The sequence below is a fragment of the Carettochelys insculpta genome, chromosome 1, assembly GCF_033958435.1.
Source record: "Carettochelys insculpta isolate YL-2023 chromosome 1, ASM3395843v1, whole genome shotgun sequence".
NCBI lineage: Eukaryota > Metazoa > Chordata > Testudines > Carettochelyidae > Carettochelys > Carettochelys insculpta.
This window is the reverse complement of record NC_134137.1, coordinates 336628836-336654211: the sequence shown is the minus strand read 5'-3', so window position 1 is coordinate 336654211 and position 25376 is coordinate 336628836. Positions and strand designations below refer to the sequence as shown.

The following is a 25376-nucleotide window of genomic DNA, read 5'->3' as shown; positions in this document are numbered from 1 at the left end:
TTTTGCATTTGGGAAGCTGCTTTTTGGAAAATGCTTGCTGCCGTCAGTGTGTTTTCAGGCTGCTGCTGGTGATGGCTTGCGGCTGTCTCAAATCATTTATTGCTCCTAGAATGGTTTTAGCAATCAGCTTCGTCTGGGCTTCAATGTGCCACTTCTCTATTTGACTGTATATAGACAGTATTGCTGGAGTATTAGGGGTCTGGATCTTGGTCAAGTAGGCCACAAGGCTGGGAGCATCAGACTCCATTTTAAGTCTGTTTGTGCACAGTTCAGTTAACAAGTCTTATAGACACTCAAACAGGTGGATTCCAATGTCCTTTCATATTAGTAGGGGGAATGTTAAATTGGAGATTGGTGACTGGAGTGAGAGTCAGTTAGGCAGCCAATTTTATGAGATGGGATATCTTGATTTCCACATAACTGAAAGGTGCACACTTGCAAAATTAGAGCACACTTCCTGAATCTGCTCAAGTGGAGAGCCTTTTAGGATGGCAGAGCCTAGAGCAGATGATTTGTTTGCTCTGTGGTGAGCCTGTTTCTGTTGTTGTAGTGAAGACTTCACTTCTGGAACTTGAGATTATGTTTCTTGTAATCAATTGACTAGTTTCTGGTTATGCCTTTATTCTTCCATTAGGACTGCAGGATGGTATTTTAAGGATATAACTTTAAAAACAAAATCTTTTTTTTTAAGGTCAGAATATGATTAATACCACAGAGTGATCCCGGATCTTTGCAAAGTGTGGGACAAAGTGGCCTATACTTGTTTGATAAAGGGGAGGATGGATTAGATTTCAGATACAGAATTCCACTTAAAGTTGTTGTTGGTGGGGCATTATTGAGCTCTGCCCTTCAAAATCAGCAGCAGGATTCCTCCATTGTTCACTTTCAAATTAGAATCACTTCTTTACAAAATAAGCCCAAAGAAATTCAAGTTGAAGAAAATACTTTGTGGTCATGTAACCAAGGGCTGCAGTCAAGAAGGCTAGGTGCACAAAAGCTTAACTTTGCCATTTTTTAACTTTTGAGCTCACAGATCCTAATCTCTTTGCTCAGTCAGTTTTACCCCTCTGACCTCCAGCTATTCCTACACTCTTACCAGCTTCTTGTTCCAATCTGTTGCAACGCAGTCTTGCGCAGATCCGACAGCCTGCTGAGGAAGGACAGACAGGGAAAGAAGGGAGGAAGTGTTGCCTTGTATATTAAAAATGTACACACTTGGACAGAGGTGGAGATGGACGAAGGAGATGGACGGGTTGAAAGTCTCTGGGTTAGACTCAGAGGAGTAAAAAACAAGGATGAGGTCCTACCAGGAGTCTACTACAGGACCCCTAGCCAGGTGGAAGAGGTGGATGAGGCTTTCTTTAAACAGCTAACAAAATCATCCAGGACCCAGAATTTGGTGGTGATGGGGGACTTCAACTATCCAGGTATATGTTGGGAAACTAATACAGCAGGGGACAGACTGTCCAATAAATTCTTGGATTGCATTGCAGACAACTTTTTATTCCAAAAGGTTGAAAAAGCTACCAGAGGGGAAGCCGTTCGAGATTTAATTTTAACAAATAGGGAGGAAATTATTGAGAATTTGAAAGTGGAAGGATGCTTGGGTGAAAGTGATCATGAAATCATAGAGTTCACAATTCTAAGGAAGGGTAGAAGGGAAAACAGTACAATAGAGATAATGGATTTTAGGAAGGCAGATTTTGGTAAACTCAGACAGCTGGTAGGTATGGTCCCATGGGCAGCTAAACTGAGGGGAAAAACGGCTGAGGAGAGTTGGCAGTTTTTCAAAGGGACATTATTAAGGGCCCAAAAGCAAGCTATCCTGCTGTGTAGGAAAGATAGAAAACATGGCAAAAGACTGCCTTGGCTTATCCAGGAGATCTTGCATGATCTCAAAATAAAAAAGGAATCTTATAAGAAATGGAAACTAGGACACATTACAAAGGACGAATATAGGCAAACAACACGAGCATGCAGGAGCAAGATTAGAAAGGCTAAGGCACAAAATGAGCTCAAACTAGCTACAAGCATAAAGGGAAACAAGAAGGCTTTTTACAAATGCATTGGTAACAAGAGGAAGACTAAGGAGAGGGTAGGGCCATTGGTCAGTGAAGAGGGAGGAACAGTAACAGGGAATTTGGAAATGGCAGAGATGTTTAATGATTTCTTTGTTTCGGTCTTCACTGAGAAATCTGAAGGAATGCCTGACATAGAGAATGCTAGTGAAAAAGGGTTAGGCTGAGAAGTTGAAATAAGAAAAGAACAAATTAAAATTTACTTAGAGAAATTAGATGTCTGCAAATCACCAGGGCCTGATGAAATGCATCCTAGAATCCTCAAGGAGCTGATAGAAGAGGTATCTGAGCTGTTAGCAATCACTTTTGGAAAATCGTGGGAGATGGGAGAGATTCCAGAAGACTGGAAAAGGGCAAATATAGTACCCATTTATAAAAAGGGGAACAAGAATAACCCGGGAAACTACAGGCCAGTCAGCTTATCTTCTGAGCCAGGAAAGATAATGGAGCAGGTAATTAAAGAAATCATCTGCAAGCATTTGGAAGGTGGTAGGTGCTAGGGAACAGCCAGCATGGCTTTGTTAAAAACAGATCATGTCAAACCAATCTAATAGCTTTCTTTGATAGAGTAACGAGTCTTGTGGATAAGGGAGAAGCGGTGGATGTGGTATACCTAGACCTCAGTAAAGCATTTGACACGGTCTCACATAATATACTTATCAATAAACTATGCAAATACAACTTAGATGGGGCTACTATAAGGTGGGTGAACAACTGGCTGGATAACCGTACCCAGAGAGTAGTTATTAATGGTTTTCAATCCTGCTGGAAAAGTATAACTAGTGGCGTTCCGCAGGGGTCTGTTTTAGGACCGGTACTGTTCAATATCTTCATTAACGATTTAGATATTAACATAGAAAGTACACTTATTAAGTTTGCAGATGATACCAAGCTGGGAGGGGTTGCAACTTCTTTGGAGGATAGGGTCATAATTCAAAAGGATCTGGATAAACTGGAGAAATGGGCTGAGGTAAACAGGATGAAGTTTAATAAGGACAAATGCAAAGTGCTCCACTTAGGAAGAAACAATCAGTGTCACACATACAGAATGGGAAAGGACTGCCTAGGAATGAGTACAGCAGAAAGGGATCTGGGGGTTATAGTGGACCACAAGCTAAATATGAGTCAACAGTGTGATGCTGTAGCGAAAAAGGCAAACATGATTCTAGGATGCATTAACAGGTGTGTTGTGAGCAAGACATGAGAAGTCATTCTCCCTCTCTACTCTGCGCTGGTTAGGCCTCAGCTGGAGTATTGTGTCCAGTTCTGTGCACCGCAGTTCAGGAAGGACGTGGAGAAATTGGAGAGGGTCCAGAGGAGAGCAATGAGAATGATCAAAGGTCTAGAGAACATGACCTATGAAGAAAGGCTGAAAGAATTGGGCTTGTTTAGTTTGGAAAAGAGAAGATTGAGGGGGGACATGATAGCAGTTTTCAGGTATTTAAAAGGGTGTCATAAGGCAGAGGGAGGCAACTTGTTCTTCCTTGCCTCTGAGGATAGAACAAGAGGCAATGGACTGAAATTGCAGCAGGGGAGGTTCAGGTTGGACATTAGGAAGAAGTTCCTAACTGTCAGGGTGATCAAACACTGGAACGAATTGCCAAGGGAGGTGGTAAAATCTCCGTCACTGGAGCTATTTAAGAAGAGGTTAGATAGATGGCTTTCAGGGATGGTCTAGAAAATGCTTGGTCCTGCCATGAGGGCAGGGGGCTGGACTCGATGGCCTCTCGAGGTCCCTTCCAGTCCTACTCTTCTATGATTCTATGACAGTTGTCCCCTCTCCATTCACATCACATCAGGCAGGTTCCTCCTTCACTCTGGCTTAACTCCCTGTGGGAGTGGGAGAGGAAGAGTCAGGTGTCTGGAGCTGAAATGGCTTAGACGAGGGGTGAGCAAACTTCTTAATGTCAGGCCCCACATTTCATCCCTGCAATCAACCTGTCAAATGTAATCCAAACCAATGGACATTTCAGTTATGTTCATATAAACTTTATTAATCAGCATATAAATGTGAATACACATATATAAAAACAGTAACAGTTCAACATTTTTAATGAGATCTATGAACCTGAGATCCAGCAGCAAATTATGCTACACCCTCGCTGTGAAATTTTATGCCCCCATGAGGGGGCCTGCCCCCTACTTTGTGCACCCCTGGCCTAGCACAACCTGGAGATGCCAACGAATGGGAAATTCTGTTCAGCCTCAGGTTCAGAACTAAAGATACATGGCTTGGAGGGAATCTTTGGTAAATCAAGCTGCTAAAATCTAAGACTGTATCTGCACTAGAGCAATCTCTCGACAGAAGTTTCTGTCAGAAGATGTATTGTCTTCCAACAAAACTTCAGTCAACACATCACAGTCAGACTGCCAAGCAGATCATGAGCCATCTGCTCTGAAGACAGAAAGTGGCTGTACTGCCTGGTCATGCTCTCGAAAGAATGGTCAACTGGAAATAAAAAAAACAGAGGGCTCCCTGGAAAATCCGGACTGGCTTTCTGTTGACAGAGGTGGTGTACCTCATGAGGGAGTGGCAGAAGGCTGTTGACAGAAGTGCCGCATTCTGTTGATTTACTGTTGACAGAATGCCTTGGGAATATGGACATTCTGTGCGTTTTTTTGACAAAACTCTCTAGCGTAGGTGTAGCCTGTTTCTAAACATCTGTGAACTGTCTTGGTTTTAAAAAGGCTTATGACTTGGCTAAATTTGGGCTGATATCTAAAGATTGGCAAAAGGCCCAGATATAAGGCCTAGATATAAAGGCCACCCACTGCCAAATTTCAGGTCTTTGCTCGAAAGCTTGGGGATGCTACAGCTTTTCAAATAAAAGTTGTGTCGGAATTTAAAGCTGGCAAAGCAATGAATTTTTCATAGTTTAGGTTTTAGAATGGGCTAACCTGTCTGGCTGAAATTTTTATTTAAAAAAAAAAAAAAAAAAAAAAAAAGCAAGCAGCTTGAGGCAGACACCCAGCTTGGACAACTGCAGCCCAAACAGCAGTGTAGAAGCAACTGAAAAATGGGTTCTGTAATGGGAAGTGTTAGTGAACATAAATAGGTGGCGCTACTAGCCCCACTGTATTGAAATGTTACAAGAACAGCACACACGTCTGCAGGGAAGTTTTCTTTTTACTGGTCTTTTCTGTCAGGATTTAAAAAGGAGTATTGTGTTTAGTATTAAATAGACCAAGGACACATACTTTGATTTATTTTCTTCTGCAAAAATTCATGTGCTAGTGTGGAAAAAAACTCTGATTTGTAACTGTGTTTGGGAACAGGAATAGTACAGGCCACAAATTCACATACAATGGTAAGTTACATTAGTGCTCTTCTGAGTCTTGCACACATATGGTGTAGTTACTGTCTTTGATATAGCTTTCTAAGTGTGCCACAAGGTGGCATTGTTTCAGAACATTATTGCGGCAATTAGTTTTATGTGCTATGAATCATGCCTTTTGGATACCTGCAGTATCTGTGTTCTTTTTGGGGTTGTATTGATTTGCTGCTTCAATGTAATCAAGAAAAGCTGATCAGAATGTCAAAATGCAATTGCTGTTATAAATTCAGGCTGTGATCCCACCAAGCTTAATTTTGTAATTTGGTGAAATGGCAGACATTGGAAACTGGAGATGGTGCATAAGGAAGGAATGCCTCGAAGTTTTCAGATACAGAATGATAGAATAGGTTGTGAAGACTTTTTGAAGTGGGACAGGTAGTTTAAAAATGAATTCTGTGTTAAAGTATTCATTTAAACCAGTATGAATTTAATTGCTTTATAAAACTATTTTAGTAAATGAGTTTCGTTTATTAAGGTGTTTTTAAAATATTGCAGCTGAAAACTTTATTCATTTTCTTTTAAATGGAAGATGATATGCAGTGAAACTTCTATATTTGTACTAATTCACAATAAAATAGTAACAGAGAGATAGTCGTGCTAGTCTATATACTATCCAAATGAAAAAGCACTTTGCAGACTAACAAAATAATTTATTAGGTGGCAAGCTTTCATGTGAGACCCACTTCTTCAGACCATAGCCATACCAGAAGAGACTCAATATTTAAGGCACAGAGAACCAAAAATAGTTATCGAGGTTGACAAATCAGAAAAATTATAATCAAGGTGGGCAAATGAGAAGAGAAGAGGGGCGGTGGGCAGGGGGAAGTCAAGAGTCAGATAAAGCAAAGTTATGTAAGAGTCCATATAATGGCCCAGGTAATTGGCATCCTGGTTCAAACCACATGTTAATGTGTTGAATTTGAATATAAAAGAGAGCTCGGCACTCTTTCTTTGTTTGTTGGTGACTCTTCAAGTTACTTTTCAGTAAAACACAGACTTTCAGGTCATTAACAGAATGGCCCACTCCATGAAAGTGCTGGCTGATAGGCTTGTGACTTAAGAGCTTTTTGATGTGTGTTTTGTGTCCATTCATTCTTTGTAGAAGTGTGTTAACTGTTTGTCCTATATACAAAGTATGTGGGCATTATTGGTACCTAATGGCATATATGATGTTAGAGGAACGTGAGACTGTGCCCATGATTCTGTGAATAACCTGGTTGGATTCAGTGATGGTATCTCCAGAATAGATATGTGGACAAATCTGGCAACGGGGCTTGTTGCAAGGAAAAGTTCCAGGATTGGTGGCATTGTGGTATAGTCTGTGATTGCTGTTGAGAATCCTCATAAGGTTGGGGAGTGGCTGTAGGAGAGAACAGGCCTGTCACATAGAGCCTTCTGGAGTGTGGCATCCTGATTAAGGATAGGTTGTAGGTCTTTAATGATGTGTTACAGTGGTTTGAGTTGGGGGCTGTAGGTAATGACCAGTGGTGTTCTCTTGTTGGTTTTTATGGGCTTATCTTGAAGTAGCTGGTTTCTGGGTATTCTTCTGGCCCTGTTGATTTGTGGGTTTTTTGTTTTTGTTTTTGTTTTTTTTTCCCCCCGCACTTGTCTTGGTGGGTAATTCGGGTTTATGAATATTTGGTAGAGGTCTTGTAGTTTTTTGGTCTCGGTCAGTAGGATCAGAGCAAATAAGTACAATCACAAGGGCTTGACTGTAAACATGGGATCTTGGTGTGTGTGTGTGTAGGATGGAAGCTAGAAGCGTGTAGGTGAGTATAGTGGCCCGTGGGTTTCTGATAGTGTGGTACTGATCCTTGATCAAGGCCATCCTTGATTTGTACTGTAGTGTCCAGGAAATGTATCTCTCACGTGGAGTGGTTGAGGCATAAGCTGATGGTGGAGTGCAGATTGTTGAAGTCTCTGTGGAATTTTTCTAGTCTCTCTCTATACCATGGGTCCAAATCATAAAGATGTCATTGATGTATCATAAGTAAAGGAGAGGTCATAGGGATGAGAGCTGAGGAATCATTCCAGGTCAGCCGTAAATATATTAGCATATTGTGGGGCCATGCAGGTGCCCATAGCAGTTCCACTAATCTAGAGTTATAAGTTGTCCCCAAATTGGAAATAATTGTGGGTGAGAACAAAGTTACAGAGGTCAGACACCAGATTGGCTGTGGTGACATCAGGGATGATGATCCTGATTGCTTGTGTGATGGAGTGGGGGATACCTGTGTGTATGTGAGTGGCTCACAGAGGGTGTGGGTCTCCTGCTGAGGGTAACCTTGATGACCAGGTAACACCTTTGTACTGGAGACAAAGGAGGAGGTGGAGCCTGAGGGGTTTGAATTGGAACTGGGAGTTGGGAAGCAGTTAGTCTGGGCTGAGGGGGAGAGAGAGACAAAGGAGGAGGCAAGGCCCCGGCTCCGGGGTCCCTCGGGGCCTCCTCTCCCCAATGTGGATTGGACTGGCTGTCTCTGCCTGCTGTACTGACTCCTCTGTATGATGCTGTGCCCTGTTGGCTAATAAACCTGCTGTTCTCCTGCTGAGCGAGAGTTGCTCCTGCCTGCAGGTGGGGTGCAGAGCTTGGGGAACCGCATCACGGCTTGTAATCCATCTTCATGTGGAATATTAGTGTACAGAGCCTCTACATCCATGGTGGCAAGGATGGTGTTGTCAGGAAGCTTTCCAATGTTTTGTAATTTCCTCAGGAAGTCAGTGGTATCTCAGAGATAGCTGGGAGTGTTGGTGGCATAGGGTTTGAGGAGGGAGTATATGTAACTGGATAGTCTGGTGGTAAGGGTGAAAGTACCCGAAATGATAGGGTGTCTGGGGTTTCCAGGTTTGTGGATTTTGGGAGGTAAATAGAATAATCTGGGTCGGGGCTCAGATGGTGTGTCTGAGTGAGTAAGGTCCCGAGTAGCATCAGGGAGTGCCTTAAATAGTTGTTGTTTCTTCTGGAATTCCAAAGTGGGATCAGAGAAGAGGGGGGACAGGGAGAACAGAAAGGTACGTTTGGGCCAATCTGTGTAAAGTTTTTTTTTTTGTGGGGGGGGGAGAGGAAGTTAAATTTGCAGTGGAAAGTGAGAGGAAGCCAATGAAGGGGTTTAAAGAGGTGTTTGGATTATTTCTACAGCTGCATTTCGAAGAGATGCTCACACTTTGCTGTACAGTTCCATCTGTTGGCTCTTCCCCTCTGTGACACTTAAATGTTGACATGTGAAACCCCTTTATTCACTGGGGCAGCAGCCCCTGGGATACTTTGGCAGCACAGTCTGAACAGGATCGCAGTACGCCAAGCTGATCCGCCCCAGATTTTCATCAAAAGCATCAAACAAACTGCCACACACATTAATCGTGTGAACGTTATTTACCTGGCAGAAATCGGAAGAAATCTCCAGGTTCCAAGAGTTGAAGAAGAAATAAAACATGTAAAGAAGCATCAGGCACTTTGTTATTAAAATGCAAAAATTTGAATGCATCTGGCTGACAGGTAGGATTTAATAAGAACTCCAATGTAACCTTTCAGTTTTTCTGGATCTCACTTTCCTCTTATGCATCTTTCATTTCTCTCTCTCCCATTTGCCGAATGCCTCTCTTCACTCCTGCTCTTCCAGCTTATATTTTTAGAAAGCTTTTGATTATATTCATTAATATATGCCAAAGAGGGTCTTTAGAATGACCAGCCAAAAAGACACACAGGAGGTGTGGGGAGGGCTATAGCAACCTCAGTAGTCTGAGCTGCGTGTTGTGGATAAGGAATCCTTCAATCATCTGGGACAGTAAAAGTTCTGTTTTTTGGCAGCTGCTGCAATAACATCTCTGCAAGTCAAACCTTTAGATCTATTAAAATATGCTTATTATGTAATCATTCTCTTGCTGTATGCAGTCTGTTGTAATTTTCCAATCGAAATGTTCAGTCACTTTGATAGTGGATTTTTTTACTTCCTCAAATCTCAACATTCCACAGTGAAATGCATGTCACTTAAGAACAATCTGACAGTTCATACAGTGCCCTCCCAACTCCTGTCTAGAAAAAATATCATTTCTAATCCTTGTTTAAAAGAATTACAGGTAATCCAGTATTTAAAGCTAAGAGCATTAGAGTTGAGAGAGCTAGAAATAAATTTTATGTTGCTGTCATCGTCGTCATCGTCAACAAACATGGGCTCAGCGCTGGTTGGTGTCTGCCTCTCTCACTATTTCCTTCCATCTTTCCCTGTCCAGTGCAGAGTGGTTTAGTTTCTGTAGATTAGCTCCGCACCAATCTACTATGTCACCTACCCATTCTCTGTGGGGTCTGCCTCTCCTATTTCAACCATCCATGATGCCAGATACCAGAGACTTGATATTTCGTTGTTTGGTCCTTCTGCAAATATGCCTGAATAGCTGTGACTTCCATTGTATAACCTTCTGCAGTAGGTTCTCTTTTGGCTTTGTCTTCCTATATGATTCCTCATTGGTGACCTTTTGCATCCATCCTATTCTCAGGATCTTTCTATAACAACTCCTCTTGAATGCCAGTATTCTTCTCTTTGAATCTTTCGTTATCACCCATGTCTCACATCCATACAACATGCTGCTGAATACACTTTTAAAGATGCTTGGCTTCATTCCTAAGCTAATTGCTTTGCTTTTCCAGATCTTATCCATCGCCTTCAAACTCACTCTTGCTTTCACTATTCTAGTCACTATTCCTTCTTACAGTCTAGATCATATGTTAAGTTGCTCCTCAGATAGGTGAACTTCTCTACATTGTCTAGTTCAATCCCAACTACGCTGATCTTCCTTCCTATATCCTTTATCTCCAATTATCTTGCCATTGTTTTTGTTTAATTGATTTTCATAATCAGTCTGTACCGCTTCCCTTCCTCGTTCAGCAGCTGCACCATTTTTTTTTACCTTCTCTTCATCCTCCTCAATGATAACTATCTGTGAACCTCAAGTTGTTAATTCTTTCCCTGTGCACAGATATCCCTTCTATCTTTTTGTTGATTTTTGTCCATCACTCTCTCTAGATGTGTGATGAAGATACTTGGCCATATCGGATCTCCTCATCTCGTACCTCTACTCATTCTAAACCTTCTTCCCAACTCCCCACATGTTCTCACCACTGCCTCCTCATTGTTATTGATATCCTTCAACAACCGTATCAGTCTGCTATCCATTCTGCATGACTCCAACACCACCCAAGTCACTTTCTGATCTATACTGTCAAATGCCTTTTGAAAAATCGATGAAGGAAGTGTATACATTTTTGTTCTTTTGTTGTTGTGCTTTCTTTGCTATCAATTTTAGTGCTGATATCTGCTGTATGGTACTTGTATCTTTCCTGAACCCCACTTGCTCATCTGATAGATGTTCTTCTATCTGTGATCTTAGTCTCTCCACCTGTATCATCATGAGCACCTTGTCTAGATGACTTGTTAGGGCAATTGTTCCATAGTTCTTGCACTACAATATACTTCCTTTCTTATGTATTGTCACTAGCATAGATCTTGTCCATTCCTTAGGTGCCTTCCCTTCTTTCCATACTATATTACATAGTGGGTTTATTTCCTGAATCATGTTTTCTGCACTGTATTTGATCATCTTTCCCATGATCTTATCAGTTCCACAGTCCTTCTCGTTTTTTTCACTGCTCTTTCTACTTCCTCCTTAAAAATATTGGTCTTGCTGTTTGTGCTCAGTGGAGATCTCTCTTTCAGTTCTTCGATCAGTCTCTCTGAGACACTTGGGTCCAACTGTGCTTTGTATAGATCGGTGCAAAATCTCGTCCATCATTGCATAATCTTTTCTTTGTTCTCGTCTTTGATCGTCATCTGCTTTTGGCTGCCACTTCCTGTTAATATTCCTTATCATTTTATACACCTCTCGAGTCTTACATTTGGCATAATACCTCTCTGTCTTTACTTTACTCCTCTAACCATTTTGCCTTATCCTTTCTGGCCACTTGACTTACCTCATTGCATTTCACCCGATATTGATGTTCCACCCCCTCAAAAATAATCCCTTCTGATCTTCAACGCTCTCTTCTCTTGGACCAACTTCAGTGTCTCCTATGTAATCCACTTCTTATTGATCTTCTCTTCTTCCAAGACAGTCTGCTCAATTGCCTCTTATATTGCTGTGGCTCTCCCTTGAACTCTCTGATCTGTCTTTCTCTGTTCCTGCATTCCTAAACTTCTCTTTGCACACTGCTCTGTACACATTCTCTATTTCTTCCTCGCTTAGCCTCGTCACATTTCTTCTCTTCTTAAACTTCCTTACGCTTTCTCTTGAGATTTATCTTGATGTTTGCAATCACTAGACTGTGGTTCGAGTCTATATCCACTCCTTGGAAAGCTCTTCACTGTTGTACTACTCAAAAATTATATCTATCATATGATCATATCTTCTGATCAAAATCAAACCTATCACATTTCAATGATTCAATCACCACATCTACTTCCTACAGTCCTTTTGTTGGAATCTTGTGTTGCAGATCACCATCTCAGGCTCCGTTTCAAACTCTAGTAGTTTCTTGCCTCATTTCTTTCTCCATATCCAAACCTTCCCATGACTCTCTCTCTCCCAATCTTTATCTGTTCCAATCTCCTCCTATGATCAACACATCTCTCTTCGATATCTCCTCCAGCATCTTTGTCAAGTCCTTATAAAATAGCTCAGTCTTTTCCTCCGTACTGTTCAATGTGTGTGCATACCCCTGAATGACCAAGATGTTGAATAGTTTTGCTTTGAATCTTGCTGTCGTCATTCTTGCACTTACTGGTTTGTATCCTAATAATGCTCTTCTAGCTCTTTTGTTAAGGAGTCCCACTCCTGCCTCATTCTTCATTTTGTTCCCTGACCAAATGACTTTGCAACCGTGCATCTCTGCCAGTCCAAGTATATCACAATGATACCTCTCCATCTCTTTCCAAAGCAGCTCTAATTTTCCAGTTGCCCATGGTGTTCAGAAGTTCCATGTTCCAACTGATAGCATGTGTGTTAGTTGTAAATTTCTTTTGGTAGTCAACTTATTGACCCAGCCCTGATTGTTCGATTTATGTTGCAGAACTTGTTTATCTGGGCGACATCCGAGCTGGCATCTTTTCTCATTTAGTCATTCTGGCATCAGATTTCATTCATATTGTTGTTTCACGATCAGTACATTGTCACTCATCTGACCAACCCTCCTGCATTATCCAGGCTTGGGACTGGCCTGGAACCCCTAGAGGCTTCATGGCAGACATTTATGTTGCTGTAGTTATCTATAATTTAGCTAATAGACAGGTAAGTCACATAGAATACAGTCTGCAAGCAGGGAAAACATATTTATAATTTCTGTAGCAGACAGAAGAATATTCTGTAGAATCAATTAGCTGCTTTCCAGCATTGCTATATTATCTTTAATCCCCAGCAAAATAAGTACAAAATAAAAACACTCATCATCAGGTATGCTTTGTATTTTCTGTAGTAAAATGTTGACACGGGAATTATGCAATATTTGATGAAAGGCTGATAGTTGTCTTCCGTAGGAAAGAAGGTAAAGTATGTAGTATCAAGAATAGCTGCATTTGGCAGCTCATGGTATGGATATTTATTAAGGTCAATTACTACAGATATACTTGTGAGGCATGCAAAAATAAAAGTATTACCCAGCCGTAAGGGTGATTTTCAACACAGGCTGGAGATATTTAAAATCTGCGATCATTGTGTTGGGAAACTTACCCGTGTCTGTGGTCCTTTTCTCCAAATGGCCTATGTTTGTGTAGCTATCCACTAAAGTTTATATCTTGTTAGTATTGCTTCTGTCTGTAATCATTGTCATTTTTCCAAAGTCCTCTTACCTTTTTCCCCCACGTGTGCATAGTTTTTCAGCTTTCAACTGGTGCTTCCATCTTTTCTTTTTTTCAGATGTCATACAAAAATCAATAAAATATTTGCTAAGTCTGTGCTGTCATTTCATTACAAAACAAACAAGAAAATAGCTTTTATGTGTAAGTTGGACATGAATTTTGTAAATTCCTGCAGGTTTCAGCATACAAGTCCTGGAGTAGGTAGTCGTTTATAGCCTGGTAAGCCTCATCTGCAGTAAAGGCATTGAACATTTTCACTGGTATGTCCTGGTACACAGTGTCTTGTAAAACTCCTTAACGTATACACAACATTAAGTTTTGCGCTCTCATTCAGAGTGTTGCAACTCCAGTGACCTCATTGGATATGTCTAAATTGTAAACCCTGATCTGCAGGACACTGGTTGGTGAACTCAGTTTCCAAGCCTGTGTATGAGCATCCACACTCTATTGCAGCTGTGGGGAATCTGTGGCCCCTAAGCCAGATGAGAGTCCCTTGGTTAATTCCACACACCAGAAACCCTGAGCATTCATTTTCTCCCTTTCCCCACCACTGGAATTGTGAGCACTGTTCTGGATCACAGTGATCAGGGAAATTCAGCTCTCTGCATACAGGTGCTGCCTCTGCAGCTCCTATTGAAGGTGGTTCCTGGCCAGAGGGAGCTGTGGGGGCAGTTCCTGCAGGCAGGATCAGTGCATGGAACTACCAGTCTGCCATTTTCCACAGAGGCTTCAGGGTGTTGCCAGATGGGGCTTCATCCAGGAGCAGCAGCAATGCAGGGCCAGGGCAGGCAGGGAGCCTGTTTTAATCCTGCTGTGCCATTGAACAGGCAGCGCCTGAGGTAAATGCCCTGCACTTCCTCCTGCCCCTCCCAGAGCCTGCATCCGCACCTGCTAGCCCAAGTCCACTCTAGCTCCCTAACTCCCAGACCCTACACCCCAATCCCATTCCAACCTGCCAGCCAGAGCCCCTTTCTGTGCCTCAGTTTTCTCATTTGCCAGCCTCTTCCCCAGTTGGAGCCCTCACCACCTCCCACACTCCAATCCTCTTCCCCAGCCTGGAGCCCCTTCCTCCACCCTGAACCCCCCCCCTTTTTTTTTTTTCATAGACTGTTGTTGCTAGTGGTAACTTGAGTTTTCCTCCTAAATGAACTTCTGCCTGTTACCAATCTCTAGCCAGAGGAAAATAATGCTTAAGCAAAGCTCGAGGTAACTAAACCTTTCAGGGGCGGGGTGTCACAGGAGTAAAGGCTGAAGTTTACGTGCTGCTGATGCTTGAGTTAGTCAGCCTGTGGTGATGTAGCAGTTTTGTGTTAATCAAATCACTGTGTTGCTCCATTGTTGTGCTGTTAGTTGCTCTCGTTTGAGATAGGGTAGCTTGAGTGGAGTAACTCCACTATACTAGCTCATGCTAGCTTTGACAGCAAAAGGTAAGTCCTAAATGAAACACACAAAATCTAAATACTGTATTTTTTATCTTCTTAGAAAAGTGGTCCAAAATGAAAACTTTTTCTTTTCCCCTACTGGATGCCATTATTTCTAGCACTGTAATGTGAGGGTTTTGCTATTTCAGTGTTGGCTAAGTGAAACAAGTTGGCAAAAACTAGGGGAAAAAAAAAGCTTTTACAATAAATGATTCTACTTGGTTTAAGTGTGATACAGTGCACAGGACATTCATTAGCAAACATTGCATTTTGGACTGCATAGTATTTGTTAGTTAAAAAATATGGATACATACCCATTTGCCTAAGAAAATATAGCCCTGAAGGCTTGCTTTCCATCAGCAGTGTTTGAATCTGTTAATGGTGAACTTTAAGTAGAAAAGATCTCTTGAAAAAGGAAGTGTAAAGAAACTCTATTGGTTTACAAGTGTTTTGTCTTCTCAGTGCTTATTTGCAGTTATTGAATTGTGATAGAAAGTTACTGTGGCTGTGAGCTGTTAAAACTTTCCTCTTTTTAAAAGACCTGTGTTGGCTCCAGATTCATTCCAAATGAGAACAGCGATGCCACAAGAGGCCAGTAGTAGCTATTGTTGGGCATATTAAGTGGGGTCTCATAAGGGTCAGTTTTGTGTCTGGTTTTGTTGAATATCTTTCATGATTTAGACAGTGGTATAGAGAGTATACTTCCATAGTTTGTGGAGAATACCAGGCCCAGCAGGGGTTGTAAGTGCTTTGGAAGATATGATCAAAATTCAAAATCATCTAGACACACTGGAGGAATGGACTGGGATACACAGGATGAAACTGGATAGAGACAAATGCAAAGTACTGCACTTCAGAAGAAACAATCAGCTGCTCACATATAAAATAGGAACTGACTACCTACGAAGGGCAGGTCATAGTGGATCACGAGCTATATATGAGTTAATTGTTAATACTGCAAAAAAGCAGTCATAATAATTCTGGGATGTATTAGTAGAAGTATTGTAAGCAAGACACAAGAAGTAATTCTTCTCTATTCCATGCTTATTAGGCTTCAACTGTAGTATTGTGTCCAGTTCTGGGTGCTGAATTCCAGGAAAGAGATGGACAAATTGGAAAAAGTTCAGAGGGGAGCAACAAAAATGATTAAAGGTCTAGAAAACATGACCTATATCAAAAGTTTGGAAAACTGGGTTAGTGTAGTCTGGAGAAGTGAAGACCAGAAATTTGGGGGAATGGAGGCATGATAAGTTTTCAAGTATATAAAAGATTGTTACAAGGAAAAGAACAGGACAAAAAGTAATGAGGTAAAATTGAAGCAAAGGCAGTTTGGGTTGGACGTGAGGGAGAAACTTCCTAATAGTCAGGGTGGTTACCTACTGAAATAAATTGCCTAAGGAGTTTGTGGAATCTCTGTTAAAGATTTTTAGAACATGTTAGATTAACACCTGTCAGGGATGGTCTATATAATAGAGGTTGAACCACTCTAATCTGTAACACACTCATCAGGCAACATTTGTAATCCAGCATGATTTTTATTATCCAGCTGACCACTTTTCATGAGTGTGGCCAAGTTTCCTGTGATCCTGTAAAGCTTGTTTACAGCCTCCTATCCTGGCTCTGTGTTCTGTGCTGCTGTTTAGCTGCAATTTACCCCAAATGTCTTCGAAGAGCCCACTAAGAAGTGAAAATGTTGGAAATGTGCTAGACAGTATGGACCTCCTCTGGTCTGGCAAATTCTCTTGTCTGATACCGGTCAGGTCCAGGGGGTGCTGGACAAGAGAGGTCCACCCTGTACTTTGTTCTGCCATGAATGCAGGGGACTGGAATTGAAAACTTCTTTGGGTCCCTTCCAGTTCTGGTCAGTCTGTGTATGGAGTTCATGAAAACAATTTCTTTTTCTTTTTCCTGCAATGAAAACATAACTCGTAAACTGCTAAAACTGATGGCAAGAGTTGCCTGATAAACAGCTATCTTCAGTTCTATAATAGGAATCTAGATACTTCACATATCCTTGACATCAAAGTATGATTAAGGGTGTGGAGCACAAGACCTATGAGGATAGGCTGAGGGATTTGGGCTTGTTTAGTTTACAGAAGAGAAGACTTAAAGGTGATTTCATAGCAGCCTTCAACTTCCTGAAGGGGAGCTCTAAAAAGGAGGGTGAGAAACTGTTCTCAGTGGTGTCAGATGGCAGAACAGGGACTAATGGTCGAAGTTGAAGATTAGGAGCTTAGCATAGAGAAGATCTCATTCTGTCCTAAAAGTCTTCAGTTGACCCAGTGAATAGTGATGTGATATAATGGTGGACAAGAGCCTGTTCCCTTCAGGAAAAGAAGGCTGTCTTAATAGGAAAGGTTTATGGACCGCACAAAACTATGAAGCTTACTCAGTTTTCAGTCGTCTTTGTAGCTTGAGAGTAAACCACTTGTTGTTCAGCAATGCAGCTGCCATTCTGAGAGTTGAGTTGCTATCGCCGAACTCTGGAAGCTGCTTCAAAGGGAAGTTGGCCTAGCCTCAATGCATTCTGACCAAAAAAAACATGACGGATATACTAGTGGTACTAGTATTATGCTAAGTCGCTGTTTCTGTCCATCATGAAGTCCAAGACTTGCTGCAGTTTGCCTATTTCTCTCTGTCTCTGCCTGCTCAGCCTAGACTTTTAAAGTCCCAGTATCTTGAGGGAGACAGTTTCTTTTCCAGATCCAGCCCCCAGAAGGATGTGGTGTTTTTTTGATGTTGGAACACATAGTGATACTAATTGCATTTACCCTTTTCTCCCACAGCTCAACAGACAGCAATTACAGATACTTAAGGAGCGTTTCCAGGCCTTCCTGAATGGAGAAACACAAATTGTGGCAGATGAAGCATTTTGCAATGCAGTGCGAAGTTATTACGAGGCAAGTTGAACACTGTTTTCTGTGCTGTTCAAAAGTTAGTTCATAAGACTCTGCTTTTTAAATAATCCATTTACATGGAAGGAATTTAAGGTACAAAGCTTGTGAGCGTGCAACCCCCGAAAACATTTTCTGTACTGCTTTGCAATTTATATATTTAAAAAAAAAAGTAAATCCTTTGCCTGGGCATAAGAGATAAACTGAACTGGAACATATCCAGTTCTTTTGGGAACAACAAAACCAACCAACCAACCAAAGAAAAAAAAAACCCAAAACAAAAACAAACAAAAAGTGGATGTGGTGCTTAAAAAAAAAAAAATCTTTCCAGCAATGGTGGATGCAATTGGGTACTGCTATCTTTATCACCAGATGTCTGAATCACCCCTTTCAATCAAGGTTTCGGCTGGGAATTAGTATCTGGTGATACAAATAGAAAACTGCTTAAGGACAAACTGCCTTTTTTGAATTCTTCCAGAAGGAATAATGCTGCCAATGCAGCTATACTAAGTCTCTTGCGTTCAGCTTGTGACCTCCAAGGAGTTCTGTGTAGTTAACACTACCAGCAGCACCAGTCTTCATGTTACTTAAGGGAGATGCCCTTTTTGGTGAGAGATATAAATGTTTGGAGTGCTCCCTGTCCCTCTGATGTCATTGGTAACATGTGACTGGGGAATATATTCCTTGCACTGTGAATAAAGCAGCCACCGTGACTACAGCATCTTTTTATAAAAACAAAACCTCAGATTTGTTCAGCATATCATCAGGTCTGCATATTTAAACATTTTTAGTTATTTCTTTGAGTTGTTTGCTTCTGAATTTCATTCTATTGAGTTGTTTGCTTTTCTCTTGGTCTAATTACTCTCATTTTCTTTTAGCATATTTCTTCTTTTAATTTCCAACTGATGTACTTCATTTATTGGGCAAAGAGAGACCTTGATGCTGGAAGAATTATATTTGCTGGTATGGTTATGGACTATTAAATTTTGCGCTGAGCAACAAATTTAGAATAAGCACTATGGTCACAAAGCTTGGGAAATGTGTCAGAGAGTAGAGTGAGAGGTTCTCCTATGTGCCATGGCAAGGAGAATACAGAGTTTTGGCGGTAGAGACACCATTTGTGACAGGGTTGGTGGAAGCCCACAGTTGTCCAGGTTAAAAGTCTGGTTGATAAGGTGGATAGCAGGAAGCTTGAAGTGTTGTTAATAGTCATAGACAAATAGGTAAGAGAAGGTATTTGAGTCAACTGAAAAGTAGATATGATACTGGACAGATGGTGAAGTGAAGAGCAGAAGGCAAGATTTAGGAGTAGGGTGACCAGATGTCTTGTTTTAAAAGGGATAGTCTTATTTAAGGCCTCCTGCAGGTGTCTGAACTCTTTCTTAAAAATTGGCAAATTGTCTTGTATTTTCTCTCTCTCCCCATCAATACTTGTTGTTTCCTGCCCGCCAGTAGTGGAGGTGAGGGTGAAAGTCTGGTGGTGGGGACAAACTGTAGCTCCCTCTCTGGGTCTGTCAGCACAGCCCGTGCTCTTGCTGGCTCTCTGCCCGTAGGGCTCTCCACCCCAACCCATTTCTAGCTGGCTGCAGTGGCTAGTGAGTGTAGTAAGGTGCCAGATGGTGGGTGGTTACATATCATCTCTGCTGCCTACCCATGAGCCCATTATGTGCTTCCCCTCTTGCTGTCCTCTCTCAGCTTTGCCCCTGAAAGTCCTTCCAGTCCTGTTTCTCCGCTCTATCCCCCCTCTACCCTGCCCCCCCACATTGGGCATATCACACTCCCAGTGCAACACAAAAATAAGCCCCAATCATACACTAAGCTCACCAACAGACCACAAGCTCCTTCTTTCTCCCCACTCCCTCTGGCTGGGCCAGTGCCCTAGGAAAGCCGAAGACCCTCTGGCCTGGAATGCTGGCCAGTAAGACACAAGCCATGCATGTGCTGAAGCCCCACAGTGCTGGCATAGGGAAGCCCCTCAGCTAAGCATCAGGAGTGGGGAGAAATTTCCAGACCACTCTCACCCACAGGCTTGACAGATATCCCTGAAGGGACTTAGTACCCTATTCATGCACTCGCACCCCGACCCTGGAGTCCTGCTCTGCCCCTGAGGCTGCCTCTGCTGAGAAGCCCCTGTGGTGGGGTTCCCTGGGTGTTCATGCACAATGCATCCTTAGGGCTTCACCCTTTACTTCACATCTGTAGCCAGATAGGCCGATGAGTTATCTTGGTGGCCAGCAGCAGCCCAGAGATGTTAACTACCTTTTGACATAGGGCACAAAGGGAGAAGCTGCTTCCAGTGATATTGGAGTATCGACAGGATGGAAGAGATGAGCTCTGTAGATGATTCCTCCTCCCCACCCCCCTCGTTCCTCCCCATAGGACACTGTTGCAAACCACGCAACCATGAAGTCCAAGACCACTTCCGTGGATACTGCTTATGAGTTAGCTAGAATGGAACCAACATGAGCAAGCACTCCAAAAGGAAAAATATGGTTACCTACGTTTCTGTAACTGTTGTTGTTTGAGATGTGTTGCTCATGTCCATTCGATTTCTCACCCGCCTGCCCTTCTGTTGGAGACTCCAACAAAAAAAAGAACTGAATAGGGCACAGAGCCAATGGCACCGAACATGCCCCCATTTGAGCGTAGCACTTCAGTGGGTGCCATGACCAGTCCTATAAATACAAGAAAAGCAAAAATCTCTGACTCTGTGTCTTGGCCTGCATGTGCCCAGAATGGAATGAACAGGAGCAACACATCTCAAAGAACAGTTATGGAAAGGCAGGTAGCCATTTTGTGTCTGTCTAGTAATTATTTACTCTGAAAATTATTTATATCAGTTCCTCCATAAGTCTATGCAGTGATTTTGTGTCCTAAGCTCTTCAAAGCTGAGCTACTTTAACTTTCACACATATTGAGTGAAAAGGCTCTTGAAGTGACTGTTTTGCGTGTCTGACTCTGAAACAATTGAATTTGTTCAATATGAGTTATTTCCGTAAATGAAGTGTCTTTTTTTTACCATATGATTCCAATTATAAATGCATTGATGGCTTGTGATGTTCCAAATCAACTTAAGTGATCTGTGACACAGGACTTATTTGTGACTGTTTTATTGTTCATGCTGTAGAAGTATCCTATCCCACTGCCCATACACCAGGCTCCCCACTCTCAACTTTACTGATATAGTCCAAAGGAAAGGATAACCTCTACATTTGGTACCAGCTCAGCTGCAGGAGTTGCCGGGACAGTGGCAGAAGTTGACACAGAACCACCTTAGGACTCCTCTCCAGATTGTCTATCAGGGTCTATTCCCTTAGCCTTACTCCTTCCCAGGATAACCCACAAAGCAGTGGAGTGTCTTCCTCCGCCTTCTCAGGAGTTGTCGATTTGCAGCACCACGCCTTCTGGTCCACTGTTGAGACTGTGCATTAGAAGGGAGAAGGAACAAGTCCCTCCATAAGGTCGGTACGTCAGATAGACCAGACCCCCCTCACTGTGTTTCGCCTGCGAGCTGACGCAGTTGCCTGGGGGATGTCGTCGCTGTAATGCACAACAGCTGCTAGGCGCCAACAGTGAGAGTTGAATGGTGGGTGAGGACCAGTGCTTCCATCCGCCTGAAAAGGCGCAGCTGCCGGAGAGCCAAAGGTACTACCTCTACCCCAGACACCCCATATCCTCCAGGGTCTCCCATAAAAATTGCCCAGGCTCATGCCTGGAGAGGTACTCCAGCATTGCTTAACAGTGTTGAACCAACACAGGAGGCAACCGATACCGGTTATAAGCTCTTGCTCGATTGGCATACAGAACAAGCGCCAGGGGTCGTTTCCGACAGTGGGAGAGAGCATCGCATCTCATTGGACAGTCACCGCCCACCTTAAGCTGGTCAGCCCCCAGCCAGTATGGTACTGTCTCGCCACAGTTCACTTGCCTCACTGCGTGCATGAGGCTTAAGGTTCCCAAACCTGACAAGTGACTGAAATGAGCACCAGACAAACCAATAAGAAAATTATTAAGAAAAAGAAATGATCAAAGTTTCAAGCTTGCTTGTTGGAATGTACAGACTGTGTTGACTGGTTTGACTGAAGATCTTCAGGACATCAGCAACACCTGAAAGACCACTGTCATCAACGAGGAACTGAAGAGGCCCCAAGTTGACGTCGCCACTTTGCAGGTGATGTGACTCGCATATTTGGGATCCCTAAAGGAAAAGGACTACACCTTTTTCTGGCAGGGCAAAACCCAAGAGGACCCCAGGGAACACGGTGTCAGCTTTGTCATCAGAAACACACTTCTGCAAATGGTGGAGCTAGTCAAGGGCGGATCAGAAAGACTCCTTCAGGTCAAACTTCAAACCTGAGCCGGTCCCGTCCACCTGATCAGCGCTTACGCTCCAACTCTGGATGCCACACCAGAAGCAAAGGACAAGCTCTATGACGAGCTCAGTGCCACTATAGTGCAGACACCTGCTCGTGACCAATTGTACCTTTTGGGTGACTTCGATGCAAGAGTTGGAGCCGATTGTGACTCATGGCCCTCTTGCCTAGGTCACTTCGGTGTGGGAAAAATGAATGACAATGGACAGCATCTCCTCGAACTTTGCATGTACCACAATCTGTGCATCACAAACACATTTTTCCGAACCAAGCCACAGCACAATGTGTCATGGAGACACCCACGCTCGAAACACTGGCACCAATTAAACTTAGTCATCACCAGACGCGACAACCTCAGAAACGTCCTCCTGACACGCAGCTACCATAGTGCCGACTGCGACACAGATCATTCACTAGTCTGCTCCAAGCTCAAGCTGAGACCCAAGAAGCTGCACCATTCTAAACCATCTGGAAGGCCCCACATTGATGCCAGAAAGATAGCAAACTCAGAAAAAGCTGAAATGTTCAGAGAGACCCTTGAGGAGAATCTGTGTAGCAGCCCTGGGGGTTGCTGATGTGACATCCAGATGGCAGCATCTGAGGTACACAATCTACAATATGGCCTCGTCGGTGTTTGGAAGAAGATCTAGAAAAACAAATGACTGGTTCGAAGTGTTGCCTGTGCTTAGCTTATAGTATTAGAACTAGGGTAGATATAAAGAAGCCATGATAGTTTGGCTAATTGAGGCCTAGAAGAATCTATGCTTACCTTCTTTCCTGTCAGCAGAAATGCAAGGAGCCTGCCCAGTAAGTAGAGCATGAGCGGGGAAAGCTTGGGCAAATTATCTTAAGGTCAGGTTAGTAATGGTGCGTCATTTCATTCTGGGCCATCTAAAAACACCTCTCAAATAGCAAAATACACCCAAACCTTCTCTCACTTACAGGAAAGAATAAAAGGTCATCTGATATATTCAGGTAAAAGGGCTAAGATGGGAATTTCCCTTTTAAACTCTGTTTCAAGAAAAACAGGATGAATAGAATAGGTCGTCACACATATGGGGGTCTCCATAGGTATTCAAGATTTGATTATGTCAGACCCTAATTTAGTCAACACGAAGGAAAAAGGGTATAAAACAATCCTTTGGGAGAACAGAAGGGTACGTAACGAACGCCCAAAGCGACGCATGTGAAACTGTGCCAGACGGATCCTCACCAACGGGGTGCCTATCACCCCAACTCTCTCTCCCTCTGTCTGTCTCTCTCTCCTTGTTATATTCTACTCTTGTTATTTCTTGGAACTCTTAGAACCACTGCAGTAACTCCCTTTTGACAGGTGGAAGCGAGCTGGTCTCTGCTTCTAAAGAGTTCAAAAGAAGTCAGTGAGTATTGCATCCTGTTTGCTAGACATAGGATAAAATCGTAAGATTAATCAGTAAAACAATAGGTATTGCTTAGTAAAATTGTTAAGTAGAATCTTTGATTGTAATCTAAGTACTAACCGCGATATATTTTTGTTGTAGTGTCTTGGCTAAGTGCTGCATATGTATTATTGTACTATTAAATAAAGCATAGGTATTGTTAAGATGATTGTCTGTGTTGTGACTGGGAATCCCGAAAACTCACCTCCGGCTTTGGCCTGAGGCTTTGCCTCAGATTTCACCGTTAACTTGGGGGAGGTGCGAACCTATAATCTTCAACTTTGTCAGATTGGCGAGCCTTCCCAAATTTATATACCTACATATCTTGCTACCTTTCGCCAACAGAGGCTAACTCCAATGAGATGATTTCAGTCATCGAAAGGAAGCGTGCTGCACTTCTGGAGTATAGTATCAGAGGGGTAGCCGTGTTAGTCTGGATCTGTAACAGCAACGAAGGGTCCTGTGACACCTTATAGACTAACAGAAAAGTTTTGAGCATGAGCTTTCATGAGTAAAGACTCACTTCATCAGATGCTCGTGTTCTGGAGTATAAACGCTCACCGAGTCACAGTACCTAGCAAGCACTCAGAGTAGCCAGAAAAATAGTACAGCAGACAGCCAGGCTCTGTGCCAGCAACTACTGGCTTAAGCTATGCAGCAGTATCCACACCTGTGCTGACTCTGGTAATCTCAGAGGAATGTACGAGGGCATAAAGAAGGCAATGGGACCCATCCAGAACAAGACGGCACCTCTGAAATCCAAATCTGGCGAAGTCATCACTGACAAAGCTAAACAGATGGAGCGATGGGTCGAGCACTACTCCGAGCTGTACTCACACGAGAACATTGTGGTTGATACAGCCCTCAATGCTGTCTAGCTCCTGTCAGTCATGGAGGAGCTGGACCAGGAACCAACTGTGACTGAATGAAGAAAGCTATTGACAGCACTGCAGTAGGAAAGGCCCCAGGCCAGGATGGTATACCACCAGAAGTAATCAAGTGTGCCACGGACACACTTCTGGATCCCCTACATGAGCTACTGTGCCTGTGCTGGAGAGAGGGTGAGGTTCCACAGGATATATGGGACACCAACATTGTAACCTTGTATAAGAACAAAGGAGACAAAAGCGACTGCAACAATTACCATGGAATCTCCCTCCTAAGTATCACTGGTAAATTGTTCGCTCATGTCATCCTCGGCATACTCCAGAAGCTTGTTGTGAAGGTGTATCCTGAATCCCAATGTGGATTCTGCACCGGGAGATCTACCATTGACATGATCTTCTCCTAAGGCAGCTGCAGGAGAAATGCAGGGAGCAGAGGAAGCCACTCTGTGTTGCCTTCATCGACCTGACCAAGGCTTTCGACTCGGTCAGTAGGGATGGACTGTTAAAATTGCTTCACAAAATAGGTTGTCCACCATGGCTACTCAAGATGATCCAGGCTTTCCATGAAGACACGAGAGGAGCCATCCAATGTGATGGCACATCTTCGGGTGCCTTCAGCATCAGGAGTGGTGTCAAACAAGAATGCGTCCTTGCTCCGACATTGTTTGGGATCTTCTTCGCGCTCCTCCTGAAGCATGCCTTTGGATCTTCAACAGAGGCCATCTTTTTGCACACAAGTTCTGATGGGAAACTGTTTAATCTTGCAAGGCTGAAAGCTAAGTCTAAGGTGTGGGAAGTGCTTGTTAGAGACGCTGTTTGCAGACGACGCTGCTGTAATGACACACACAGAAGGCCAGCTTCAAAAACTGCTGGATCAGTTCTCCAAAGCATGCAAGGACTTTGGGCTTACCATCAGCATAGAGAAGACAAATGTACTTGGTCAGGATGTTGCTGAACCTCCATCAATCAGCACTGACAATTACATGCTAGAGGTCATCCATAAATTTACTTACCTCGGGTCCACCATCACTGACACCCTGTCGCTGGAAACTGAGCTGAACAGGAGGATTGGAAAAGCAGACATAACTCTGTCCAGACTTAGCAAGAGAGTGTGGAACAACAACAAGCT

The 25376-nt window shown here is 42.9% G+C and overlaps 1 protein-coding gene across 3 annotated transcripts in view; it reads left to right on the top strand.

The window, feature by feature from the left end:
- CADPS2 (calcium dependent secretion activator 2) overlaps positions 1–25376 on the top strand; it is a 565755-nt gene that overhangs the window by 98485 nt on the left and 441894 nt on the right. For all 3 annotated transcript variants that reach the window (XM_075015102.1, XM_075015094.1, XM_075015112.1), the window contains exon 2: positions 17462–17575. In XM_075015102.1, the coding sequence (XP_074871203.1) occupies positions 17462–17575 (114 nt within the window). The remainder of the gene's footprint in view (positions 1–17461; positions 17576–25376) is intronic.